We start from the raw sequence: 17,117 nt of genomic DNA, 5'->3' as shown, positions 1-17,117 counted from the left end.
GATTGTCCCTGCAGTCTTGGGGGATATTTAGGTCTGCAAACTCATGGAATTCCGGAGCCATGTAGATAAGTGAAGAGAAGTCAGGTCTGGATGAAGGACCTTGTTTTTGTTCGTCAATAGTGTCCTGGATGGTGTCAGTTCACCATGGTTGGTTTCTGATAACAGGAGCAACTCCGTGAACCAAGGTTGCCTGGGCCATCTGGGGGGCAAGGAGGATTATATGGCACTGTTCTGTTTTAATCGAGCAAAGAACTCTTGGTATAAAAGGGATTAGGGGAAAAGCGTATGCATAGATCCCTGACCATCTTATCCAAAACGCATTCCCACATGACCCTGGATGTGGATGCCAACTTGCATAGAACTGTCATTTCGGGTTCTCTTTTGTTGCAAATAGATCCAGGGTAGGTTTTCCCCAGGAACAGAAAATCTTGTTCAGAGCTGACTGGTTGAGCTCCCCTTCATGGCAACTGGTCTTTGTCTTGCTTAGCGTGTACACTGGGCTGCTGCTTGACTCGGGGACATGTTCTGTTCTCAGTGTTATCCCGTGTGTCACAACCCAATTCCAGAATTTTTAGGCTTCCCTGGAAACGGCTAGTCATTTTGTGCCCCTTTGCTTGTTCACATAATGCATGCTGGTGGTATTGTATGTGTGAACCAAAAACGATGAATTTGATGTTTTTGCCAGGAAAGCTTGAAGGCTTAGATAAGATAGCTTTAAACACCAGTTAGCTGATGTGTATGCTCTTTTGGTCCGAGACCACTTTCCACTGATTTGCAGGTCTTGCAGATGGCCACCTCAGCCATCTAAGGAGGCATCCGTGGTTATCACGTAATCGGGTATCTGAGGCAAGAAAGTTAGGCCTTCAAAAACATGACTGGTCTGTGTCCACCAGGTTAGGGCTTCTATCATAACTGGATTGATCTTTAGTAGATCGTCAAGGGATTCTCCTGTTTGGATCCACTGCTTGTCCAACTCCTCCTGCAGAGGTCTCCTTTTCAGGCGGGACAAAGGGATGAGAGATATTGCAGAGGACATCATCCCTAGGAGAATTCTGAACAGACACACTGAAACAAAGCTTTTTCGCAACAGTTTGTGGGTTAACTGCTTGAGCCTTTGTTGTCTGTCTTGAGATTAAAAAAAAAGTTTTGCCGTGGGTAGTATCTGAACCTGCTCCCAGGAATATTATTCTTTTTGATGGAAGAGTAGACAATGTCTGGTGGTTGACAGTGAGACATACTAAGCTGTTAAACAATATGAGGCAAGCTTCAATGGCTTTTGATGTTTGATGAGCCATTAGTGTCTTTATCAGCCAGTCGTCGAGGTATGGGAAGACCTGATAACCCTTTTTCTAAGGAAAGCTGCCACAGGCATAAAAATGCAGGGGGCTGATTTGAGGACAAATAAGGAGACTTTGAACTGAGTGAGTGCCAGCTGCAGTGAATCGTAGGAATGTACGATGCTTGGGATAAATGATGATATGAAAATATGCATCCTGTAAACCAAAGGTTGTCCAGGTGAAGGGATTGAAGAAGGACAGCCTTGCTGTTCCCTGAACCCAGCAAAGGCACACTGCACCTAAGACTGGGCTGAACATGCTGATCTTAGGCTGGCAAAGAGAAATGTGCCTGTGGTGCCCTGCTTGCGGAAACGTTGGCCCCTGATCTCCAGAAAGAAGAGGGGAACTCCAAAAGTCAGTTCGCTGCCTTCCTGTTATAGCTGCAGAGTCACAAAAGCTGATGGTGTTGGCTTGGCAAAATTGGTATCCACAATTGATTATTTGTCACTGGCTGCCATAGCACAGCCTGGAAGACCAAATCCTAACACTCAAAAGTTGCACCTGAGTCTACTGGACACAGGAGAGTTGTCAAAATGCACTTTGGTCACGTAAGATTGACTCCAGCCACAGTTAAAGAGAACCACTAGTTTAGCTGTGACTGAAGACCAGTACACCAGTGGAATCTGGTTTTTGGATGGATTTCGAGGGACATCAAGCTCTGTGGCCAAAATCACCCCTCTGTGTTCATGGATTGAGGGGTGCCCCAAGAAAGCCCCTGTCGACCGGATCACCATGACTCAGCATTCTGTATCCCTTGCATCAGGACTACTGCATTGATTTCTATGGTGGTTTGCCCAAAGGGCCTGCAACTGGGCTGGAGGCTGACTTGACTGCAAGGTAACTGTCGTACTCAGCCTTACTGGCCCCCTTGACTTGCTTCCTGCCAGAGTTGGGTGCCAAAAGATGGCCAGAGAAGCTGAACACAACATTAGCAAAAGTTGTCAAATAACCACTAAATGTGTTAGCTGCCAATGCTTGTTAGCATTTTGAATGAAAAGTTGTGATTAACAATTTGTTTAAAAATCTATATCTCCAGAACGCCACAGTGTATTTTGTTTGTTCTGATGTCAAAAAATGCATAAAAATAAGATCTATTTTTTTTAAATTGGTGTCAGATCTCTTTTGTGCCACATTTCTTGTTCAATTGTTTTGGTACTTCTAAATGCTATGCATTAACTTCCTTTGTTAAAGCATGGCTGCTTGAAGCCATAGCTGCCCCAGTTTAGCAGACCGAATCCAAGACAGGGTTGTGAGATTATTACACTGTGAGATCGCACAACCACACCATATAATAAACTGCATTTTCTCACAAGTCGCAGTACATTTTTCTCTCCCTAGCAAAACACTTTTTGGCCCTTCCTTAGCCCTTTTCAAATTGACTAATGTTTTCATGCCTTCTCAAATTTCTAGAATGATCACTCCATCCTTACCTCAATCTGTTCCTGTCCCTACTGGCACATTCCTATGTTTTTTTAAAGTATTTGATATTTCATGAACCTAGTAGCATAGACCTTAATGCAGAACCTTTATCATAGAAGGCACAGTTTGTATATGACCCTCAGTAAATAGAATAACATAGAAGAGTTAGGCTGAATCATCAACATGAGGAGACGGTGTGTGCTTCACTATCCAGAAGTCTCTATCATTAGTGTGTGTTATGCCTCTACAGCCTTCATCCCTTCTTACAGCTTCAGGAAAAGTAGGTTGCTGATCTCTTACCTCCCAACACGATTATTTTCTTGCGTGTGTCGTCGCTCAAAAAAGGCTTGATAAGGTTGTATGCAACTGGGAACAACTTTGGGGCTGTAAAAAAAAGGCAAGACATTATATGGCTTGGAAGGTATACCTCACTGGTATGGTGGATCTTGCAGAACAAAGTAAGCCCCAAAGACTGATGTTGCCCCACAAAAAACTTTCAGTGCGAGAAGGCAGTGGGGAGGGTGTGTGTGTTGAGTGAGCTGGTGTACATGTCACTGTTACCAGATGTTCTGCACCTGAGCTTTGCACTTATTCCTTGAAACCGAATGTATCTTTCTTAAAGTACACAAAGGAATCTATGGCATGCACAGTAAATCACCACAGACAATTTGTTTTTAGCTACAGAAGCCATTCCACCTGACTGCTGTGCACCCTGAGCAAGAACAACATAGTTAAAAAAAAAAAAAAAAAACATTCTTTATTCTCTTATACATAAACCAAATTTATGGTCACTCGAAACACATGGAGCAATACTTTTCAATGTCGACAATGACAGAGAAATTATCAGGAGAAAAATTATGAAGCGTTTAACAATTCAAGCCGCATACATACACCCAGTAAATGAACATACATAACAATCTAATAGGAACTAAATAAAGGTTAGGATGTCCACATACTAGATGAAATGTACCAGAAAGGGAATATGTGCCATAGAGTTCCTTGAGGGTGGTTGTGCATGGAACAAACTAACAGGGAATCACTTTGGTCAACTCTTTCTCACAATATAATACGTGTTGCAAAGTGCCACCATCAAACTGAGACATATGATTGTTGCAGTGAAGTCAGCACATACCAGCTGTAAGATGTGCCTCTTCCCTTCCTAAAACATAGTAACAATGTGGCCATTTTTTTTTACTTTGGCTCAGACAAAGATGGGATAGGAACAAATGCACAAAAGGTATGCTATTCAAGACAACATAACAATAAAGGAAAATTAGTTCCAAGGGATCCAGGGGCTTCTAATGCAGAAGGATAGTAAGTCACTGACAATTTACCAGTTCAGCAGTTTGCTGAAGAGCTGCTCAAAGAAGTTAAGAATGGACCAAATATGCTCTTGTTTTAAAAGCCTTGTCACAATCTGCTTTCGCAGGTATGACCAGGTACAGCGTCGAAAATGCAGAATACTGGAGAATCAACTGATTCGGCTGTATGTGCACTTGCTACTAGTATTACTGTTGTAATTTCACTATGAGCTATCAAGCAAACCCGATTCTGACCATGGGATAGCAAGTATCCACGAGGCCCAGAAGTCCTTTATTGGCCTGATGTACATAAAGACAAGACACCAATAAAAAAATGTAATCTGAGAAGGTACCTTTTGCAACCAGCCTGGTATTTTTTTCAATGTGACTTATGTACTAATAGGTCACATCATAAAATGTTGATTAGAAGAGTGCTGTATAAGGACCTGAATATTATTTCAGCAAGTCTCAATTTGTTAGCTCTAGTAAATGGCTGCAAAACAAGAATTGTGGCCTACAAGGGACCTCAGACCTCCATTGTGGCATTTGTTTTCCTAAATGCAAAAATGTTTTGCCTGCATCTATTGACAGGGCATATTCTGCTTTTAAAAACAAACCTGTTTGGGAATGTATTGAAGGTAGCAGGCAGTGGTCCAATGGACTACTGCCTGCTCCAGTGCTGTACACCAATTATCAAAGGCAAAGGGTCTCACTAAGATACCAGATACCAACTGTTATAAGATGTCATTATCTCATCAACAGTTTGAGACCACAACTGTGATCGCAGAATACATTCCCATTTGCTCTTCCACTTCAGCCAGCCAGTAATTAGCATTGGAATAGGTGTGAAATGCATCCCAGGAGCAAACAAAAGGCTGACGTTAAAGGGTAGAGATGCCCGTTTTGAACATGACAGAATTTGCAGGGTGGGGAGATGAGCAATCTTTTTGACATTAGTGTCAAATCCTGCTTGGCAGGTCTGCTAGGGTTTTACATTTAACACTTGGGTGCACTTCAAAGGGCAGAAACAGAATGCCAAAACAATTCTTGTGTATCTACTGTCTATATTCTACCAGACTACTGTTGCTATGCATGTTATGAACAGGGACGCCACCAAACTGAATTTTAATGTTAAATAAGAGAGGACACTAGGATTACCACAGTACACTCTCCACACAAATCCTCAGCCCTCAGATCCCAAATTTTGTGGGGCTTAAGACTTCCACCATCTTGAAAATGCCCAGAGTGGTTAGGGTTAGTCCTGGGAACTTTCATGCCATTGGTTTTGGCATGTCCAGGAGTCATTCTTGCCGATTTACCCATGCTAGGCATAAATACGTCAGTTCCAGGCACCCACTTCAAAACACTCCTAGACCTAAGGAAGGTTTGAAGAGGATCACACCTGCGGTTTGCAATGTGAAAAGAGCCCTGAAAGACCTGGCTTCCTATTCTTTGAACGTTCCAAGTGTCATAAGGGTGACCTCTTTTTAAAGCTAGAGGGACACAAGCCACAAGAGGACTTCTCCTACAATTTCCCAGCTGACCTGTGGCAATCAGACCTGGACTATACAGTGCAGTTTGGCCTCTACCTGATGCCCTGTGAGTTTCTAATTGATTCTCTCAGGTCCCTATTGGGGCTTTAGAAGTGTATCCCTGTGGTGGATTGTGATTTAAAGGACTAAAGTCAGAAGGTACAATCATGGACCAGGACGAACCAGGTTGGTGTATATGACCCACGCTCCATCACTGATCAGCCTCAAACTGTGGCTAGGTCCTTGTCTACATCGACCATTGACTATCATTGGCACATTGTGCGTCCTGGTGCTATTCCTATTTAGACCTTTAAGGATTCATATCTCCAGTTCCCCTTACTGGATTTTTGTCATTTTTAGGTCTTTTTGTTTACTAAATATTAATCTAGTTTTCCACGATTTTCATTGTTATGCATTTTTACTTTATTACTGTTTTGGTACAGTATAAATGCTTCACACGTTGCTCCAAGTTAGGCCTCGTCTGTTCTATGCCATAGCTACCAGGGAGTTGTAATCAGATTTGTTTAGCGACTTTGAGGGTTCACCCTCACAAGAGTTGCGATTGTTCCCGGAGGTGAGCAGTCACTCACTCCATATAATAATCCAATTTCTTACATTGTGCTTGGTTGCCCTTCATGAGAACTAATATCTTTGCAAAGGTACCCTGAATTCCTGCCTTGTATACACTTATGCCTTCTGATGGCTTCTCCAGTTGTACTACAAGTCTAAATATTTCCACCTCACATATACCCAGTGGGACTTTCACTGATCGCTTTCTCTGTGTGCTGCAATCCTTCCTCTTAATGCTGAGTGGTGTAGGTACGAATATCCAATTGTCGCAGTGCAAATTGAAATCAATGTTGGCAAAAGTTTGTTAAATAACTTTCCTTCCTTCAACTTATTTTCAAACTGTGTTACTCTCTGTCCAAAAGAAGTATGAAATGGCTGTGTTTAAGGCGCTGGGTTCCGCCCTGTGCTACCCTGTATGACAGCTATGCCCAAAGAAGACCATTTAGCTGTATCAGACATCTTAAAAGATCTCCTTTTTCATTTTCTGCACAGGACCCGATGTTTCACAAATAATGATAACAAATAGGTTTCAATGTTTGCTGATGAGGAAGTATTCTACTCTTCCTGTTACAGCTGAGCAATTCTGATACCACTGTTAAAGTTGTGAATTGATTTTACAGTGTGATGTGTACTTACAGGAGTAATTATGCTCCTTGACTGGGAATATCACAAGGGCGTGGGAGTGGTTGAGTAGTGCAGGAAGCTTTGAAGTGTGTGTTGTGTCTGATGGTGCATGGTCTAGGTGTGTGTGTGTGTGTGTGTGTATGCACACTTGCTAGTGCACATTGCCAAATGTGCATGTGTCATGTGTAGCGTGTGTTGTGCTTGATGATATACACTGAGAGTAGCCTAGTGTCTGTAATAGGATGCGGGTCTTACCTTTGATAATGAAGAGACGCTTGAGACTCTCGGGATAGTTATCTTCAAACATAGTGATCACCTGTAGAGGAAGAAAGGGTCACCACTGAGTCACATATACATTCTGCATGACTGAAGATATTGCAGAGCAGTTACCTACACATTACTGGCCACTCAGAGTGTCACTACAAAGTAACAGACAGGTACAGTTTTCAAGTCTCATGGAGATTAGAGTTAACCTGGCTTTTTGTGTGTCACTATCCGACTGTCATCCCAGATTTAGGTAAACACATTCTGGTACCTGATTTCCTGAAGAGTACTGCACATTCCGCTTGTCTCACAAGCATCACTCCAGTGACGGGCACAACTCTTCCCGTCACATACTGTCACCCTTATGTTACTACATGCACCAAACAGGTATTTTACAGCATCTCATTGTGGATGCTGAGGAGCGTCACTCTCGCGATGCTGACATATTATGCATGCCAAGAAGAGCTTCACCTTAGATTTGGACATTGAAAGAGTATCCTTGTGTTCCATTAGAGAACTGACTGGGTCATTGTATACATCATTCCAGAAAGAGGACAAGCCCTGCATGTCTCTGTGAGCAGCAATCTGCACATCTTAAAGGGTTACTCTGACACTTACATTCTTCAGGTGTTCCGGAGTGCGACCATACGGTCATATGCAAGGCACAAGTAGTTTGCATGTCTCAATAATGCCAGGTATACACAGGAATATTTAATGTGTGTCACCATCTTTCCAGAGTTATAGATAGAAACAGTGAGTGCCTCAGTGCATTACAACAAACTTTCACATTACCTCATTCTGCTGGTTTCTGGGCCTCACTCGAAAGTAACACTCAGGCATGGAGGCGGCTGCCTGATTGCCAAGCTCTGGTGCCAGGGCTCATGAGTCTGATATCCTAATCCCTTCCCCCAGAGGGCCCTACCTCACTACATAGAGGGTCTGGGGGGACCACTTCAAACTAGGAGCTGCCCAGGAAGACCCCCAGGAGGGTGCCAGAAGCATGGGGGGGGGGGGGGGAAACACCACTCCCTCCTCCCCCAACAAAAAACAAACAAGCATTTGCAATGCAATCGGTCTCGCATCTGCTCGAGTTAGAACTATTAGCGTTATAAACTCCTAACCCGACTTTTCTTGCCACATAAATTGAAAATTGAAAGTTAAACACTTTCACATAAGAGAGCCGATTCACAGCACCATGGCCGCCATGAGCATCAGCGTGAAGAGATATACAAAAGGAACAAAAGTTCACTCGCAGTTAAACTTATCGGGAAAAGTGCAATTAGCCATGTAACAGGGGCGATGGCCAAAGCGGTAACAAAACGTCTCCAAGGAGGGACAAAGGTAAACCATTTAGCAATGTAATCAAAGGAAGTTTGAAGGGCAAGCCCACGAACAAGTGGTAGTGATGGGCGTGAGGTGGGCGTTGTTAAAAGCCCAGATACACACCAACACGTCGGAAATGCTCGACCTAAAAAAGGAAATGGTGAATAGATGCCTGGAAGAGAAAAGATAGCTCTGGAGGAATGCGACCAGAGCACCCCCTCCTTTTACAGGTCTTTGGAGGCCTCCGCAGGAGAAGAAGGAGGGTGATCGAGGCCCACCCTGACTGGGGTGAGGGCTAGAAGAGTGGGAGGCACCGCAACAGTCCGGAGTGCTCACAACCATATGTGAACCACTGGCACCTTGTCTGAAGTACTCATTGGGATTGTCAGGAGACACGGATTGTACACCAGTGTCACCATGTGATTTATAAGGCCCATATCAAACGTGCATTACCTATGGCTATATGCAGCTGGTGAGGGAGTCCTGGAGAAAAACGGACACTGATAGGAGGTGCGATGGCAACACAGATCTCATTGAAAGAATGGGCGCTCCCTGCAGGCCTTACTAGGAGAGTGGAAAGGGCCAAGGAGGGTGCGTGTGCCGAGGTACAGCGGTGGGAGAAGCCCAGGCTGCTAGGTACAATGATCTCCCAACACAACGACTGGCGAAACCCATCTGTGGTGGCCCTCAACAGGAACCCCATTAGGACATATGGTATTACAGCCCCACTAAAGAAGACAGACTCAATACCATGCCCTACTGGGACAGGATTATACAGTCTGAACATTGAAGGCAGGTCATAGAGGAATAATGACTGTCCGTCCGAAACCTGTCAGACCCCTCCCAGAAGGGGAATGCCACCAAACAGAAAAGGGGAGGACCAATTCCTTTCCCCCAGTTCAGAACTTAAAGGGGCACACAGTAACTATCCTGGCAGCAATAAAAGATAGCCCTGGAGCTTAAAATTGATACAGCTGTGAACTCTTTTTGGAGCAGTGGCTATCATCAGTGGTGGTCCTAGAAGACAAAGGGGGTCATTTTTACCCCAGCGGTAAAAACCGTCTACCGCCATGGTGACGGCCGCCAAAAGGCCATCGCTGCGGCTACTAGCCATCAGCTGGATTATGACCACAGCTGTATTTCTGCCAGAAGGATGGCAGAAATCAGGCTGTGGCCATCCCGGCAGATTGCGGTAAGGTGGCGCTGCTGCCACCAGCAGCGCCACGCCAGTAGACCGCCGCAGACCGTAACATGACACATGATACGGCCTGGCGGTGTTATGCTGGCGGTCGCTGCTGCTGGCAGCAGCGCCCCGTCTCCTGCCGGAGGACCCCCTGACAACAGGTAAGTTGGGTGCTCCGACAGGGGTGGGTGGGGGGGAGGGGTGTGAAGGTGTGTGCATGCGGGTATGTGATGCGTGGTGTATGTGTGTGCATGTGTGGATGTGTGAGTACGTGTATGTTGTGTTGTGTGAATGCGTTTGTGCTTTTATGTATGTGTGTGTGTGGATGTGTGTGTAAATGGATGTATGCATGCGTGCGTAGATGAATGTGGAAATGAGTGTGTGTACGCATGTGTTTGTGTGTGAATGTATGTGCATGTAGGAAGGTGGGGGGGGTATTGAGGGGAAGGGGGTGTGAGGAGGAACCTGGGGAGGGGGGGCGGGGAAGACCTCTAGCAGTGACAGGGAAGGGATTCCCTGTCAATGATAGTGCCTACCGCCATGGTTTTTGTGGCGGTAAGGTTGTCATGGAAACCATGGCAGTAGGCGGGGTCATAATCCTGCAGGCCGGTAAGTGACGGCCGCCGGGCTGGAGAGTGAAGTCTCTAGCACAGTGGTTGTTACCGCCGTGGCGGTCGGTGTGGTACATTGGCGGTTTGGCATTAGCCAAATAGCCAATGCCTTAATATGGAGAAAAGTACCACCAGCCTGTTGGCACTACTTTTCTCCATATTAACGCCATCCGCCGGGGTCATAATGACCCCCAAAGTCTTGAAATGGTTCAGAGTGGAACAAGCCCAAAGGATGTCGGGAAGACCACAGATCCCTTGCACACTGTAATGGGCCGTACTAGCTAGACTTCTATAATTTCATGATGGGGACACCATACTACATGTGGTTCACTCGCAAGGATTATGGACAATAGAAGATGCGACCATCAACATACACCCGGGTTATACAATGCCTCTGAGTCAAGCAGCACCTACGGAAACTGAACATCTACTATGCCCTCCTCTTCCCAGCAAAACTCTGCATAATAGATAGGATAGAAGCGCACTTTTTCACTGATGCGGATGAGGTCTGGGACAAGCTAGAGAAGCGTGGGTGCCAAATGCCACGAGCTGGAGAGGCTCCACAGGCCCAAGATGAGAGGAACACAGGAAGTGCTGACAAGGGACCAGGCAATATCAGAAAGGGCTAAACTCGTGCACACATCCATAAGATATGTGCTTGGGATTTCCCCAACAAAACTCTAGAGAAAGAGACTGATAGCTCCCACCAGGAAGGCTCCGACATCGATAGCAGTGAGGAGGTGGCACCCCCACCAAAGATTATCCTGATGAAGTATGAAGAGACTGTCTGGGAGTCAGCGATGCACTAACTTCCCAAACAGGTGTTGATATGCTTGAAAAAGCCTTCTCGCCTTGGCCAGCTGAGAATGTACTCCTTCTCATGGACAGCTCCAAGGCTACCTCCTGTACCTGATGAACATATATCACTGTTATCTACATTTACAATGGTAATCCAGGAATTTATTCTTATGGATCGACGGAGATCCCATGTGTTGGATTGGCAGCCAGTGCGGAGATTGTGGCATGGTAAGGTAAGGTTGGAGGTACGGGGGAAGTGGGGTGAAGATTACCAATTTAAAATGTTATCTGGCCACAAAAACCACAGAAAGGTGCTACATCATCCAGGTCAGATAGATCATTGTAAGGGAAGATGAACACAGCAACCGAAAGGTACACTTGCTTAAATTACTGATGTGAAACGTTAACAGACTAGGCAGCCAAATTAAACTGAGACTGGTGAATAAAGTACTTATATGCTACGCAGCAGATGTCATGTGTCTGCAAGAAACACACTTGAGAGGGTCAAATTGAGGCTTCCTCGGGAGAGGAACACATGCAGTGGTCAGCCACTCAGGTAATCCTGATCAAAAAATGCATTTGCATTACAATTGAAGCAGAACACGTTCGACGACAGGGGATACCACACAACGGTTTCTGGTTAAATGGGAAGGGGAATCTATTGCCTTGGTATATGCATATATACAACCGGGGCTGCAGAGTGAAACACTGGCACAACTGAGCAAAATGCTACTCGATCTCCCATCACTGATGACAATTCTGGGAGGGGACTATGTTAATGGAACCACATATGGATAGAACAACCACACCCCAAACATGCACCCCTGAATAGGGAAATTTTGTGGCGTTTATGGGCTTAGGGGATGTATGGCGGACACTACATAAGACAATTAAAAGCTACTCCTTTTACTCTGGGGCACACAACTCTCATTCCAGGATAAATCAATTCTTCACACCGTTAGCATCACTACTCAGCTTCATTAATGTCGATTTCAATGCGAAAGGCATTTCTGACCACTCACAATTGTGTATTACCCTAGCCACACTGATATCACAGGGAAGAACACATTGGAGAATGGCAGCATGGCGGTTCACAAATGGAAAAAGTGCGGGAGGGTGTTGACAAACCGACCGCCCAGTACTTTAAAAAAAACATAGCAGAGACAACTGACGCAGTAACTAGATGGGAGGCTTTTAAGGCCACCACTCAAGGGGTGATCATAGCGGGCAAAATACATGAATAGAGAGAGGGAACCTGCCGCTCTCAAGAGCTAAGAGAGGAACTCCTCGAACTTGAGACAGATTATACATGGACACCGTCAGACAATGTGTGGCGGCACTTTCATCTCAATATGGAGGAATATAGAACACTGGTGACGGATAAAGTTAGATTTGCATACATTATCAAAGACAGGTGATTGTATGAAGTGGGGGACAAATCTGGGAAATTCCTGGCTTGGCTTAGTAATAGTGACAAGCATCATATTGGGGAAATCGTAGGCCCAGATGATTCAACCATTACGGGCAGTGAAGAGACAGCAAATGTTATGGTGGACTAAATGCAGGACTTATGCGCCCCATGGGGAAACACCAAAGCCAGACCTATTTAACATTATCCGAGAATGCCCTTGCACTGGAGGGGGCCGTGAAAACACAGAAAATATACCCAGCTTCAATCAGGCAAAACATTGAGTCCAAATGGGCTACCAGTGGAACTCTTCAAGAGAATGGCAAATAAGGTAGCAAGTCCACTATATGATATTACACAGAGGCATAACGTAGGGGTGAGCTCCCAGAGATCTCTCTCTGCACTGCGACAATCACACTTATCCTTGAACCTGGAAAACTCCCAGACAAGTGGGATTATTACAGACCAATTTTGCTACTTAATGCAGACACCAAAGTGTTAGCAAAGGTGCTAACTAATAGATTGCAAAGTGTAATCTTTGACTTGGTGCATTCGGACCCGAATGGGTTCATATTCCACCAATGTACCAAATTGAAATTATGTCTTTATAGCAACATTATGACAACCAATACACTGGGAATACCCCTAGCTATTGCATCGCTCAATGCAACCAAAGCCCTCGACTCGATTGAATTACCCTTTCTGTTCGCCATCCTGAGCAAAATGGGATTCGGACCCAGATTCCTGAAATGGACCCGACTTCTCTACACCCACTCCAGATCCAGGCTCCGAAAAAATTGGAATCCTATCCAAAGCGTTTCCCATACAGAAAGGTACAAGGCGGAGATGTGCAATGTTGCTGATGCTCTTTGCTTTGGGAACAGGAGCATTAGCTGGGAGATAGAGGCCCTAGCTAAGCAGATTCAGGTAGATGCCCAGGTATGGGGCTGGAAATGAGAAGACTCCTGGGAAGACTGGATATCACTGTACGCTTACGATATCCTGCTATATAATGCAGAACCTGGTGAGACTTGGAGACATCTCTGAAGTTTATGGGCACCTCTCGGGCCTGGGAATAAACAGACAATTCACTGATCTTCGCGACAGGGACCTGGAGAGTTGAGGGACACCTACTGTTAACTCTGCAGCCAGTTATGCACCTTTTTCAATACTTAGGCATTTGGGTGTCCAAAAATGGACAAAACGCATTATGAGGATAACCTGGCACCACTTCTTTGGGGCTGGAAAAGGATACACAACACTGAAGGCTCCTGCCATTATTCCTCCTTGGTAGAGCAGAAATTTCACAATGATTGCTCTCTCCAGACTTACCTACATCTTGAAGAACAGCCCCTATGTGATCCCAGACGCATTCTTCCAGGTGGTGAATAGATTACTATGATCCCTACGATGGAACAATGGTCCATCACAACACTTTCTCCACTCTCCAGAGATCCATATATGCGGGAGGCATAGCAGTGCCCGATATACGTAAGCATTATGAGGCTGCACAGATCAAGATAGCAAATAAGTGGGCATATGCTCCACTGGAGAATCCAGCTTTCTGGATGGACTGACAGAAAATTGGACCAAGGAGATACCTACACGTGCTCTGTGGAAGGAAGCTGTCTACTGATGCTCCAACAGCCACTACAGCTGTGGTATCCCTGCGGCATACACTAACTAGAGAAATGGGATGGGGAAAGAGACTCACTCTTAGAATTTCCCTATGGATAGAGACATGGCAGTGCCCGTGACAGCTACCAGGCTTTAAACAATGGGGCATAATTGGCCTCACTACGCTAGAAGACGTGTAAGATGCAAATGGAATGGCACTGTTCAAACACTAACAGACGGAATATGCAATGAACACAACACGGATTTTCAAATACTTGCAACTACGTGATGCCTTGCAATAAAAAATCCAGGGTGGAAGTAATGAGGGAGGATTCCCTCTGGAAAACCGACCCTTAAATGAACATATGACATCCCTCAGCCATTTCCCTTACATATGGCGTATTACCGAGGAATAAGCAGAACTGTCTCGACTACGGGCCGATTGGCAGAACAACACTGAGGAGCTGACGGACGATAACTGGATGGACGCCCTACAGTCCCCGAACAAGGTGGCCATAAAGGCAAGCTTTCAACTTATCAAGTATAAAACCTGCATAGGATGTATTGCACCCAGACACGTCTACACAAAATTGGTAGATGCCAAGACGACTTATGCCCTAGAACCTGTGGGCAGTGAGGCACCTTCATGCATACATACATTGTGTGAGTGCCCCAGGCATGCCTTGTTTTGGAACGGGGTGACACGCAACCTCATGGATTCCAGGGGTGTCTTGATCAACCTCGGGCCCCTTTGCATTGTTGGGTGTATTGACGGACTGGGATGCAACAACTTATAAGAAACTACTGATCAACCTGGGGTAAATAGTGGCAAAGAGGGAAATTACTCAAAAATGGGGCAGTGACCTCAGCCCACGCCTGTGAGATTGGATGACGGGCACGGAAACATTCAGAATAAGAAAGAAAATGGTGTAGTGGAGGAGGGGATGCCCCCATAAATACGATAAAATATGGGGGGGTGGGCCATAGAGACCCAAGTAAAACAGACAATGGCAAATACAGTGGGCCACCTAGAAGGACCTGATGTTCTCAACTGAGCAGCTGGACCTAGTCCGAGACACCGGCAAATGAAATGAGAACTTGTGGAACTTTTGCACCAACGTAAACTACTGAGATGTACTTCTGGGTGGGAGGGAAGAGCGAAGAGGGAGGGCACTAGATTTCTTTACTGTGGCGGCTTAGAATATTACTAATGACTGTTTGTATGTCACCTTTGAAAAATCAATAAAAACTAAATTAGAAAAAAGAAAGTGGCACTCTGAATCTAGCTTCTCTTTACTGTATTTTTCCACCTTCCGGGCTCCCCCTCACCTCTCCGTAGGTCTCGATGGCTGGTTTCCAGAGATGCTTCAGCCCCAGCCCCTCTAGGTCATAAATCATCACAACGTCTTCAATCGGTTTACCGAACTGCAAGAGATTAATCACATGTCACATTGGAGAGGCTTTTTAAGAGCATACTTTGAAAAGACATTTACAAGAGGCAGAAAAACAATGTCACACTCACACTCGAGAAACTGGCAAAATACAGGGTTCCACCAAGCACCACAATGACTATCCGATTGGGACTGTGGAGATCGAAAAACACTTTCTTAGGAAGACATCAAGAACAGCAGAGGTACTGAAACCCCCAGAAACAGGGCGCTCCCAGTCTTTGGCCAAAGCAAGGCATGCCACAGCAGAAGAATACACAAAGCACAAAAGTAACACTCCACAGTGAGTTAAATTGTAGCGAGTTAAAATGATGCACAGAGAGCCTATTCAGCCAAAGTAGCAATAAACTGAAGTATTCTCGATATACAAACACGAGTTAGATAATACGATTTTTAAAGCAGATGCCCTCAAAGCTGATGCATGGATTTTTAACAACAATATGCAAAGTGACATGCTGCTCTGCTCCATGCTCAGGGACTATTCTGTTTGCATGAGGAATCTGAAACCGTTCTGACAACAAAGTCAGCTTCAAAGTCTTGCCTTCGCAAACAACCAACCCCAGAGCTCAAGAAAACGTGGAGCATAGTGGAAGGGATAAAAACAGCAGCCAAGTGAAGGTTCTGTTGGCACATCACTGGTAAGGCATTATATTGAATGTTATCTAGTTTTTGAGCCTGCCTCACTAGAAAAGTAATGGCACAATGGAGGCAGTCTAGCGATGGCCTACAAATATTGAAAATTGTTTAAAAAAGTGGTTTATCTTGTAGTGTGGTCAGTTTTACGTATATTTTGCGCACTAGCTTCAGGCCTTAGGCCTCTGTGCACTTTGCCCTAAATATATTTTATTCATTTGCTAACAGCTTAGAGCCTCTGTGCACTTTATTCTAAATGCTTTCTATTAGGCTTCGTACTGTTATTTTAGAGAATAGCCAGTTCTACGGTGTTGTTTTTTATTCATATCACACTGTTTTGCCTACTTCAGCACTGGAGTTCTTCATAACATATTCACTCTGTGCTTTAGTCAAGGATACAGTCTGGTACATTGCCGATAGACGTGGTAGGAGTCTAGACTTGCCATTCATGCGTAGGAACATTTTGTGATCACGATGACATGTTAGTTATAAAATCACTTCCTTGTCCCAATACATGCAAGAGGGAGATTCCGACCAGGGAACCACAACTAGACGCTGACTGCCTCGTTGCAGATGCTGAACCAGATCACAGGCCTTTGCTCAGGTATGAGTGTGTCCGTCTCCCTAGTGATACAGAAAGGCAAGCTGAAAGCTTAACATGCTGTGCTCTAAATAGAACAAGCAGAGGGAGAGTAGAAACGGTTAGGAATTATGATAGCTTTATTTCTATGTTTTACTCTCCTGGTTACTATATCAATCCTACTATGTTGTATTGTTCTGGTTATTGCGGCTCACGCCTTAATATCTAAAATACAGTCGTTTTATTAAAACATTATATAAAACTTATACTGTCTTTGTCATTTGTATATGAGACCATATTGTGAATGAGAGAGTTGGTTTGGATCTGAGTGACCACGACTTCCCTGAGAAGTTCCAAAGATGTCATGCGCTCGGCTGCCCAATCATTTCTTCCCCGTGGGAGAAATGAGGCACTGCTAGTTAGCCGGAGCAACAACCGGATTTAGGGTGACAGAGTTCCTTACACGTGG

The 17,117-nt window shown here is 44.9% G+C and overlaps 1 protein-coding gene across 2 annotated transcripts in view; it reads right to left on the bottom strand.

The window, feature by feature from the left end:
• The window catches only part of LOC138266166 (SEC14-like protein 2), a 212,973-nt gene that overhangs the window by 93,211 nt on the left and 102,645 nt on the right, over window positions 1-17,117 (bottom strand). The window contains exons 6-8 of one of the 2 annotated variants that reach the window (XM_069214635.1): window positions 15,317-15,412; window positions 7,039-7,099; window positions 3,057-3,140 (exon numbers count right to left, since the gene is read on the bottom strand). In XM_069214635.1, coding sequence (XP_069070736.1) covers window positions 3,057-3,140; window positions 7,039-7,099; window positions 15,317-15,412 — 241 coding nt within the window. The remainder of the gene's footprint in view (window positions 1-3,056; window positions 3,141-7,038; window positions 7,100-15,316; window positions 15,413-17,117) is intronic. The other variant, XM_069214636.1, reaches the window with a different exon arrangement.

This window comes from Pleurodeles waltl, chromosome 11 (genome assembly GCF_031143425.1).
Source record: "Pleurodeles waltl isolate 20211129_DDA chromosome 11, aPleWal1.hap1.20221129, whole genome shotgun sequence".
NCBI lineage: Eukaryota > Metazoa > Chordata > Amphibia > Caudata > Salamandridae > Pleurodeles > Pleurodeles waltl.
This window is presented reverse-complemented; position numbering and strand designations above follow the sequence as displayed.